Genomic DNA, 12,117 nt, shown 5'->3' on the forward strand with positions numbered 1-12,117 from the left:
CACTTCTCCAAATAAAAGAACATCCGTCTGACCCTAACCTCGGTCGAACTTGCGGGGCCTAACTTTCCACTTCTTATGAGCATAACTCCCAGCATGCAGCTTGTCCGCCCCAGTGCCGATCGGACGTACGGGGCACAACTCTCCATTTTTCATAAGCATAACTCCTAGTTTACAGTCGGTCGGCCCTGAGCTGGTCGAACTCTCTATAAGAGACGGCATTATCAGAGAATCGTAATAATCTGTCAAAGAATATACCATTATTCTGACATATACATGCAACGGAACTTTATTCCAACCATGGAGAAACTATCGTATATCTTTTACCACCCGATATACTCTGACACCAGACATTCTCTGTCACCTCATCAATACAGAGGTTATGAGAGATGGTATAAAAAAGGATCATCTTCGTTGGCCAAAGAGGCTTAGGTACATTGTTAATATTGTTTATTTTCTTTTCCATTTTACTCGGTTACTATTATAACTTGAGCGTCAGAGTGTCTATGCTAGAGACCTCTTCTCTGGTCCGATGACTAATGTTTCCTTTTCCCAATTCCTATCTTTGTTGTGTAGGTTTACTCGGTGTCATTTTACTTCAACTCACAATCTTCACACGATCAACATCCAAGCTGATGTTGCCCCATAACCAAGACACTATCTCTTCTAGTTTCAGATAGCATTAGTTAATTTTTCCTCTGGGAGTTTTTTTTGAATAATCCTCATCGTTGAACTGGTGATACTTTCATTCCACAGGCAAGTTGGTACACCAGTCTGCCTTGTTAAATAAGGAAGAATATATTTTTGAAATTCATGATATCTGGAAAAACGAACTAAAAGGTAATCTTCTTAAACTTTGTTTTTTATCCTTAATTTCTTCCTTGAGCATTATGTGATGAGCCTTAAACATAGGTAGGTTGTGATGAATCAGAATATCAGAGCATGCATACTTTTCAGATCTTTGAAATATTTTCATATTGAAAACTGTCTATTAATTCATCCTGAGAATTGAGATCTTATCCCTATAAGAAAATTTAGCCAAGTTTTCATAATTAGAGATGCCTTGTTGCTCTCACCAATAAGGTTTATATGGTCATATGCAAGTTTCCATAATTAGAGATGACTTGTTGCTCTCACCAATAAGATTTATATGGTCATATGCTTTAGATCGTCATAATACCGCTGGTTAGTTCAATATTATTGTCTATGAGAAAGTTTAATTAGAATTGATATCTCTAGTTATCAAACACTAGTTTGTAGGCCGTGTTTCTTAGAAGGGAAGGAAACAACAAAAGAATCATGCCTAGGAAAACGACGAACAACATAGTTATAAAAAAGTATACTCTCTTTTTATAGCATAACAAATTTCTCATCAATCAATCAAAATAGCTGATACTTTCATACTCCTTTTCAATCCAATTGCTTTTGGTTGTTGTTGTTTTTGGCAGACAAAGACAAACACTTTTTTTTTATCACAATCTCTACGTGTACAATTAGGTGAGATTTTCCATCAAATTAGCAAAGTCTATGTGCAATTAATTAAGGCTCCCCCACATTCTCTATTGTGATCTAATAAAGAAAATTTTAGCATACTTTTAATATTAGTTTGTCCCTTAATCACTCAACCAACCCTTCCACAGATTCAAACTCTATGTTGACCCTCCTCCTCCATTGCTTTGTTTCCTTCTTCCAAAGTCGAATGACTCGGACGTCATTAATAAGGAAAATTAATCCTAGGATTATCTCTTTGGGGCCGTCATGCCCCACCACCCAATAGAGATCTTAGCGACAATCATAGATGCATAGTTAGAGTCATATATAGCATCCTCCTTGCGTATCTTGACTTTAGAGATATGTCTCCTTGGTGGGCATCTTGCGGAAAGCGATGTTGAAGTTGAACCTTGTTGCAAGTCACTTGCTCGACAAGAGAATGGCCCTTGTCACGACTTTCCTTAATTAGGGTTGTAAATGTGGAAGGAGGGGTGGTGGAAGATACTTTAAGACAAATGATGTGATGCACGCGGTCGCTTTTCGATCCATTGGATCGGAAAATAAAGACTATATGATCGGTATGATTGAATCATTAGAGGCTTTCACTTTGACAGAGGTACATTTTAGAGAAAACAAAAGAAAAATTATCAACATCCAATCTCTTCACAGTGAGTTCAAACAGCTTTATACTGTTTTAAGTTAGAATTATGGTTGTGTTTAGAGTGCAAAACCAACAAATATATTCCTTGCGTGATGCAAGTGCAGAGAGATAATTAATTATTAACCAAAGTAATTAATTAAGCTCCATAAACCTAACCCCACCAGAAATTAAGAAAGAGCTCTTAAAGTATAATTACTTAAGAGATACGCATCTCAAAGATGATGCAATCAATGCAGGTGCTTTTCCTTTGGAAGCATATGCATTATTTGACCCCTTTTAAGGTGTGTACTTTCGCGGAAAGAGGAGAGAACCGAAGAGGAGAGGAGTATTGTTTTCGATGTCCACTGTTACTCTCTTCGTTGGATTAGTGAAGAATAATACCGTATATATGTCTTTAGTCTTTGTGAGTTTGAGAGAGGTTCGGGAGGTAGCTATCAATCGATTGTTGTTGAGGAAGCGAAAATTGACAGGAGGCTATTGCTAGTAAGATGAGGCTAGTAGATGGTAGGTGGCAATGTGGGTCAAGGTGACACGAGAAAAGGATAAAGGACTACAAACTAGGCCACAACATAGGGACACGACTTGACGAGCAATAAGTGTAGGCATGACCAACGTCTATCAATCCGATAAGGGCGAAACAAAGTTAATAACAATCGAGATAATCTTATACTTTACCACCCTCCCCTCTCCTCCCTTTACCTTATAAGAGTCAAGTATATTTTTTTTCTTTATTAGAGCTTAGGATTTAATATTTAACGTTTAGGATTTAGGTTATAATATTAAGTATAGAAAATTTTTAAAAAAGTTATATATATATATATATGAGTGATTGTGGGAGATAGTAAACGTGGCGAGCTGACACGTTCATCTCTTTTCTATAATTCTACATGTAATATTCCTTTTGCAATTATGCATGGCATGGTGACAGCATAAACTACGTGGTACCGTTTTGAAAAAAAAAACACCACGTAATGCTATTTTAAAAGGTGTTTTTTAAAAAAACAGCACTACGTGATGCAGTTTTCAAAAAAACAGTACCACATTGGTGCTACTTTTTTCAAGACTATTGTTTTTTTTTAAAACAACACTACGCGGTGCTAGCTATTTTTTTAAAAATAATACCACACCATGCATGCATAATTGTAGGATGCATGTAAAATTACATAAGAGAAAGGGGCGCGTCAGCTCGCCACGTCTATTGTTGCTCACGATCGCCAATATAAAAGTATGCAGGCTAACATTCTTCATTCTTTTATATATATATATATACACCATTTTTTTAGCTATATAACATTTAGGGTTTTGCTTTTAGAGTTTAAGGGTTGGACTATACTATTAAGTACAAAAAAAAAGTTTTCAAAACGAAAAAAAATGTGTGCTCACATGGTGTGCGGGGTAAAGGATACAGGATAACAATAACCTATATTAGTTTTGATATGCCATACACATTATGTCACACAGCTCGTGAGCACTTCAAATTTTTTTTCGTGTTGAAATTTTTTTTATACTTAATAACTCAACTCTTAAACCCCAAAGGCAAACCTCTAAATGACATATTCGTAAACTAAAAAAAATAATAATGAGTGAGTTGGAGCACCCGAAAGTGAGTCGGGGTGCTCGAAATTGATCCAAGCAGCCTGATTTCTCAATGAGTCGCGGATGTTGTCGCGCACAGGAAGTCTGGAAAAATACAATGTATATATATACGCACAGGCTTTTTAGCCCGCACCCCGGTGATAGGCACCCATCGTGGGTGCCCCTTCCATCACGGGTGTGTAGGTTAAAAAGCTTTTGTGTGTGTGTGTGTATATATGAAAAAAAAATTAGAGAAGCTGGAAATAAATATCGATAAATTATCCTAAAATCTCTAATAGCAAACTCAACTTCAAAAAAAAATTAGAGAAGCTAGAAATAAATATCAGTAAATTATCCTAAAATCTCTAATAGCAAACTCAACTTCCTCTTCAATCCTTACATTAGACAAACTTTATTCCACTCCCTACATGCAAACTTTTCTTTGCTTCAACTCCCTAATACACATCGATTTACCTAATTGTTCTTATTTTTTTGGTATATAAAGTCCAAAATAAAGTATAATTTCTCCAAAGTGTAACATATTTAAATTAAAATATAGTATATTTTTTTTTATCAAATTGAGCATCTTTTTTTTGCCTGACCAATTGATTGATATACTCAATTCTAATTAAATGATACTGAATTTAGGAGAAATTATATTTTATTTTAGATTTTTTTTACTTGTAAAAAATAACAAAGGATTCTAATCTAAAAATAATGGTATAATTTCTCTTAAATTTAACACTATTTAATTAGAATTAAGTATATCAATTGATTGATTGTGTTCAATTTGATAGAAAATATATTAGATTTTAATTTAAATGTATCAAATTTAGGAAGCTTTTTATTTCATTTTAAACTTTTTTACGTAAAAAATAAAGATAAATAGGTAAAGTAGTGTATATTAAGAAGTCGAAAGAAAAATTTACAATAATGGGTGAGAATAGATTTTGTCTACACATAAATTGAGAATAAATTTTGTCTACACATAAATTGAGAATGAAAGTTAGATTTGCATGCTGAGACTTGAGAGTTTAGGAGCATTCACCCAATAAATATAATTGTGATTGCAATAAAATTCACCATATTTAAATCCTTCTCCAGCAGAGAAGCTCCCTCAAACGATCGGACGGTTACAATTGAAGGATCACGAACCCGTGGGGGCCAGGCTCAGGCATAGGTTCAGCCCGTAGGCTTCCTCGGCCGCCGCATCTTGCTCCGGCGACGGTCCAGCGAAGGTGGCGGCGGAGCCACCGACCGCTCCTCCGCCTCCATAGAACCTTCTGCCACCGCCACCGCTGTCTCCGACGCACGCGTACTCCGCCGGCGAAAAGTACTGCGGCAGGCGGACCACCGGCGAGGCCCTCGCGTAGACCCAGTTTCCGGCCGTCTGCGGCGGCGACAGGAGGTGCGGCGCGAAGGCCGCGGCGACAGGCCGGCGGTGCCCGGGATGGCCGTAGAACCTCCCTGCCTCCGCCGCCTCCCGGAGCTGCGCGCGCCTCAGTCGCTGGCGCTCCTTCTTGTGCGCGTTCTGGTGGCCGCCGAGCGCCTGCGAGTTGGCGAATTCGCGGAAGCAGTACTGGCACTCGTACCTCCTGCTCCCGCCGTCGGCCGCCGCCGACGTAGGGCTACCACTGCTCTCCGCCGGCGTCTCCTCTCCGTTGCCCTCCACGGCGCAGCTCTCCTTATCCGACACGTCGATCCCGAACAGCATAATCCTTGCGCTCGCCTTGATCTCCTCCATAAATCAAACCTCAATTCTTCTTCCGCCGACGACTGCAAAGGGAATTAAAAAAAAAAAACAGAGGAAGAACTGGATTCGAGGCTGCACGAGAGGAGTCGCTGCAGGGGATTTTATAAGAGGATCGAAGCTAATTCCTCTCATGAACAGAGCTTCGAATCGACTGTTAATCAGCAGCACAGCACAGCACACAGCGCAGCATGAGGCAGGGACATGGACGTGCCGATGAAAGGGCACAGGTGGTAGTGGAATTGGGAACACGTGTAATGCAAGAAAACATCGGAGGCGGCTTAGATTGCGTTTGTCGTGTCTGACTTTTGTGTAGATTCTTTGCTGATCTTTCGATTGGAGTTGAATGAAGATCACATAATGCACAGCTGCGTGGAACTAACTCCCTTTCCCTCACGGCCAGCTTGTCTTGTTTAGGGTTCCAATTCATACGACAAGTCTTGGTTATCTGATTTATTATTATTATTTTTTGTTAATTTATGGGTATAGATTTTGCTCAACTAATCTCAGAGATAGAGGGGCTTAATTTCAGAAGTAACTCAACCGCGATTTCATAGTTTCCTATCATGATTTTGCGGTTGGGTGGCTACGAAGAGCTAGTTGTGAAATCACGGTCAAGCATAGCTCGACCAAACAATTGTGATTTCACGGCTAGCTCAACTGTAATTTTGTAATTGCATGGCTTTCATGGCTAGGCGACCAGTTGACCGTTGGACGTTGCATTAGTTGTAAATGTTGGATGTTGCATTAGTTGTAACATTAGGAAGATGAAGGGGTGCCAATCATCTTCATCTTCCTCCATTATATGTCATTAAAGCATCGGTTACAAATCAATACGTTCTTCTTATATATTGAAACATCCAAGAGCAATCGAAAATGAGGGAGAGAGTGATCAGTGTGCGCACAGTAGAGACGACGGTGGACAAAGGAGAACATCCGGATGAAAGGGATTTGGCTCATGAAACTCGAAGGATTTTCTGATTTCATTCGTGATCGCTCTTCCGACATCAAACGGTGACTAAGTTCGTCTTGGAAGATTACTGTGAGTTATTACATGTTTTAATCTTGTGATTCATGCATATTAGAGGCAACACTGGACATGAAGAACAAGTTGTGAATTCACGTGGCAAAAGATGAATACGTTCGCCCCCAACGTCCCCACCAATTCGCCTGAAGACCAGTACGGAAGAGATAAATCATGATAACTGAAAAGACAAGTGGCAGGCGTGATGAGGTTTATACGAATTGTAAAGATTTACACTTCGTCAATCCCGAGAATCGATTCCTAAACTTTATATGATATCAATCCTATCATTTACCATCTTAGCTAACCCTTGGGGGCTCAAGCTGTGAATTCACGCTGGACAACCAAGTTGGTGGTGAAATTGCAGTCAAGTTGGACGTGATATCTATTGGACTTGAACTCTGATTTTTTTTTTTTTTATTTGTTCTCCTAAACATTTTGGGACTACAACCACCTCGTGAGACGGTGAAGGGCTTATCGGGGAGAGATTCCACTCGACATATATTTGCTAATGATTGAAGTGCAAAAAGGCATATGGGTAAATCTTTTCGTATCTTATTGCCTGTTATAAAGTACTTTAGACTTCTATTACAAACTAGCTAGCTTGGCCACAATAATTTCGTACGCAGATAGATTTATTTTTTAAAAAAACATTAGTCCATCTCACAACACAGTGAGGAATTAATCCCATAAACTGAAAGGTAGCTAATAGCTAAATATACTATTACTCATGATTAACGATTCCAACTTAATCAACAAGTTTTCTAAATTTTATATTTAAAGGCTATCCTAGCTATATAGCTACTTTGATTCCTAAGTTATATGTTCAAAAGTCTTTTAAATATTCATCTCTAAGATTTGACCTATGATTCTCTTAATCAATTATTCTTTGAGTGTTTTACTAATTCACCACACCTTTTGGAGTAAAAACAAAAAAAACTCGATTTATGTGTGTCATTCATGCCAAGGGGAAATGTTTATTCTCTGTGTCGTTTCAGTTTCAATTTTATTAGATATCTCAGCCGTGATAACTATCTTAAGAGAAAGTACATCAAGTTTTCTAAGTTACTCCCATAATTTGTACAAAATTTTGATAATACATAATCATCTAGGCGATGTTGTTCCGTCTACTCACTCATCTCTTGGTCATTGGTTAGGTGATACAAATAAGAGTAACCATCCATGTCAATGTTTATTTTTGCCTAACTCAACATCATAATTTTAAATCAATTATTCTAATACGATCATGTGAGAGGGAACAAAAGTATATTTTGTTCACACGAAGGCCTTCTCTGAATGTATTCACCGTTGCTTCATAGTTGGCATCGACAATGAGTTTCGACTATTTCTACCTAATTGTGTGTGTGTGTGTGTTTTATTTCAAAACAAGTGGATCATCTATCTATTTTGTCCTTGGTCCTACATCTTGAAGAATATAAACTGCCTTGGATCACAATATATATTATGGCTTTTCTTGTTGATCGAAGTGGCTTCCACCGACCGGTATGAACATGTCGTAAAGACTTTACGTGTTCTTAATCATGTCTTTTTTCTCGGTGTAGATTGAATGAGATTTAAGATGACAACATTCAAGATTGCTAGAATCTTGAGAAGGCCCACACTAAGTTGTATTAACTCAAAGATGATATCATCCAACTACAGTTAACAAATATTTAGCACATGGTTTTGGGTTAACGATCGAAATTCAAGGGGAGAAAAAAAGTAAAGAGGGAATTCTTTAATATCAAAAGAACATCACCAACTAGTCACTTGAAATATAAATTAATTTATAGTTCTAATTTTTTCTAAACTATTCGAAATCCTGAAGATCTCGCTTTCTTTGAATTGAAGAACTTTCTTTTGCTTTCCTCATTTGCTCTCCTTGTTTCTCGATAAAATATTGTTTGTCCACTTCTCTTCAAGCCACATTGTTGCTCTACTTAATTTTGATTCTCATCTAGGGTTATTGCTTAGAGGGAAAACTTGAAAAATAGAAGCAACTATGAAGCCTATCCATTAGGATTCCAAAATTCAGAATAGAGGAACACACAAAACATAAAATTATATTAGGGTTAACATAAGCAATTTGATAAACAAAAAAAACTCTCTCCATTAGCCAAAGTCAATACTTTCTCCTGACAATAATTCTTAGATCCCTCCCCTCTAATTTCTCAAAAGCTTATAACCATACATACTCTAAACATATTAACATAAGTACCATAAAGATATAATTGATTCTAAAACATAAAGTATCACGATATATATTAATTTTGTTCAAATCCCTTTTTGTTTTATCCCTCCTGGAATATATAGGCCATGTTTTGGGCTTGTTTCTCTTATGATTCAACATATTTTACCCATAATCCAACACTTGATTGGTTGGTCCACATCTAGAACTTGGTTCATGTCATTACCATATACTGTAGCTCTAGCCTTGTCCTCAAGGTTAAAATAAGGAAATTGAGTTCTAAGAGTGAAATCATCCTCCCACGTTGTGTCAATCATGCTCTTACCCTCCATTTGACTAGCCATTGACAAATCACTTCGCCATTATGAATAATGTCTCTACTAGCAATCACATATTTTAGTTCCACATCATCTTCTACCGCTACCTCCAATCCACTGGGTAGATATGCTTGCACATTGTACTCTCCAATAACTATCTTACAGTCATGAATTTTATTAGAACCTCATCTTGTTATTATACTGGGTTTTCCCATTTGAAAAGACTGACCCAATTTCTTTTGAATTGAATTAGGTCTTGTATGTTGGAGAAATCGGTGTGACCCTATGTTTTCCTGTTTGGGCAAAAATTTAAATTAAGTTATTTGTTGTATTTGACATGTGTTGTAAGTATGCAGGATGCAGGATGCAGGATGCAGGTGTAACAAGGAAAGTCCAAGTGAGATATTGGCAAAGGCAAAGACAAAGTCCAAGAGTGAGTTTTGGCGGTTTAAATCCAAGTATGTAGTCTTGACAATATAAGTCAAAGTGTGACTTGACGAGGTTGAACTCCCGAAGATTAGGAGTCTCTTGGCAATGGAAGATCCAACAATAAGGACAAGGGCGAAGAAAGCTCTTGAAGGCAAAGCGTGAAGGATGGGGAAGCATATGAGGGACACAAGACTGATGGAGAAGGTTAGAAGTGTTGGAATGTATACTAAAAGTCTAGCTTTTTGTATAAACATTTAAGAATCACATTGATCAATATATACATTTACATGTTAAGTGTAGTTGTTCAATTAATTTATATTGTAGATAACATAGTGTATGGTGTCACACATAGAAGATCATGTTATCAATTCCTTATAAATTATAAACAGTAGTTCACGACTGAGATGGAAAGGAACAAACCATTGAAATAGTCTTAGTGTAATTAAGTATTAGTTTATCTTGACTGATAAACTACACTAGTATACTATGAGTGTATTGAGCAGGACCATTTGAGGTAGTTTCTTTTTATACTGACTAAATAAAAGAACAATACCTCTGTTATTATGGAAGTGTGTGATCTTAATCTTAATATAATAACAAGCACATATACTTAATATTTATTTCTTTGATTTATCAAAGGTGCGATTTAGTTCGATAAATCAAAAGGCCCGATAAGTTGGGAAATGATATTATTTATAGTGTGTGTTGTTGATTATAGAAGGAAATTGTATCCTAGTAATCTAGGTTGATAATGTCCCCAAGAAGAGCTCATAAGGATTGTCATGTAAACCCTGCAGGTGGACTTAGTCCGACATGACAATAAGGTTGAGTGATACTACTCTTGGACTAAAATATTAATTAAAGTGAGTTGTCAGTAACTCATTTAATTAGTGGGCATTCGACATCTTAAACACAGGGAGATTAACACACTCATGATAAAAAGAAGCCCATATAGTAATATGGGATTGGTGCGGTAGTTCAATAATAACTGTTTAGTGGAATGAGTTATTATTGATGAACTCGAGTTGTGTGTTCGGGATAAACACGGGAAGTTCAAGTTCATCGGGAGACCAAAACCAATTCCTCCTCTCGGTCCTTGTCGTAGTCTTTTAATTATAAAGTGTTATACCCATCTATACCCACCTTCTTACCCATCCTAGGTGGTCGGCCAAGCCAAGCTTGGAGCCCAAGCAAGGGCCGACCACATAAAGGCTTGGATGGATCAAGTGGTGGCCGGCCCTAGCTTGGAGCCTAAGCTTAGGTGGCCGGCCATAATAAATTAAAAGGATTTTATTTTTAAAATCTTTCCTTATGTGGAAGTCATGGTTTTAAAAGAGAGTTTAAAATTTAAATATTTTCTTTTATAGCTTTCTACAAAAGATTAAGAGAAAGGTTTGATATATTAAAGGTTTGATATATTTCCTTACTTGTAGTTAAAAGGAAGATTTTAATTTTTGACAAAACTTTCCTTTTATGAAACCATCCTTATGATTTTAAAAGTGAGTTTTAAAATTAAATCTTTCTTTTTATAGTTGTTGGTGCAATATTCCCTAGGTCAACCTGGTTGACTGAGCTTGAATTGAGTCAAGATCGAGTCTTGATGTTTGGATTTCGATGTTTGACAATACATATAGACAACACATGAAGATTGCAGGTGCAATTGTTCATGTGGGAAGATTGTGCAGGAAAGTCAAGTAGGTCAAGGTTGACTGGATACTTGACTGGAAAATCTTGGTGAGTGAAGTCAGGTGAAAGACCTAGTGAGTGAAGCTAGGCAGAAAGAAATCCTGGTGAGTGAAGCCAGGTGAAAGTCCTAGTGAGTGAAGCTAGGCAGATGAAAATCCTGGTGAGTGAAGCTAGGAGAAAGTCCTAGTGAGTGAAACTAGGCAGAAGAAAATCCTGGTGAGTGAAGCCAGGTGAAAGACCTAGTGAGTGAAGCTAGGCAGAAGGAAATCCTGGTGAGTGAAGCCAGGTAAAAGACCTAGTGAGTGAAGCTAGGCAGTTGGAAGTCCTTGTGAGTGAAGCCAGACAATTGGAAAAGTCCTGGTGAGTGAAGCCAGGCACGAGGAAATCCAGATGGATCAAGGCTGATCGGACATCTGGTGTTGGAAAGTCCAAGTAGGTCAAAGGGATTGACCGGATACTTGGCACGAGTTGGAAAGACCAAGAAGGTCAAAGGGATTGACTGGATACTTGGCATGAGGAGGAAAAGTTCAAGTGGGTCAAAGGGATTGACCAGACACTTGGTGAGCGAGTCCTAACAGGTCAAGGGTGACCGGATACTAGGCATGATGGACCAACATGTCATGGTTGACCGGATGTTGGTTTAGGGGACTTTGGACTTGTTTTTGGGCAAAAACAAGGAGCTGGATCGATCAGTCGATCGATTGGCACATGCCCAATCGATCGACCGATCAATTGGGTGAGTCCTCGCGACAAGCCTTCTCCCAATCGATCAGTGGATCGATTGGGGAGAAGCATCGCGCGAACAGAACAGCTCTGGATCGATCAACCGATCGATCCAGAGCCCCCCAATCGATCGGGCGATCGATTGGGAGCTGCGACTTCGCGCGATAAGCCCTGGATCGATTGGCCAATCGATCCAGGCAATTCCTGAGAGCACAGAGGCGCTCTGGATTGATCGGTGGATCGATCGGTGGATCGATCCAAAGCCTCCCCAATCGA

The 12,117-nt window shown here is 38.3% G+C and overlaps 1 protein-coding gene across 1 annotated transcript; it reads right to left on the minus strand.

The window, feature by feature from the left end:
- Positions 1–4,871: 4,871 nt before the first annotated feature.
- On the minus strand, positions 4,872–5,468 carry LOC122048541 (zinc finger protein GIS3-like). The gene has a single exon (XM_042610096.1). The coding sequence runs from the start codon at positions 5,466–5,468 to the stop codon at positions 4,872–4,874; it is 597 nt and encodes a 198-aa protein (XP_042466030.1).
- Positions 5,469–12,117: the final 6,649 nt, after the last annotated feature.

The sequence above is a fragment of the Zingiber officinale genome, chromosome 2B, assembly GCF_018446385.1.
Source record: "Zingiber officinale cultivar Zhangliang chromosome 2B, Zo_v1.1, whole genome shotgun sequence".
Classification (NCBI taxonomy): domain Eukaryota; kingdom Viridiplantae; phylum Streptophyta; class Magnoliopsida; order Zingiberales; family Zingiberaceae; genus Zingiber; species Zingiber officinale.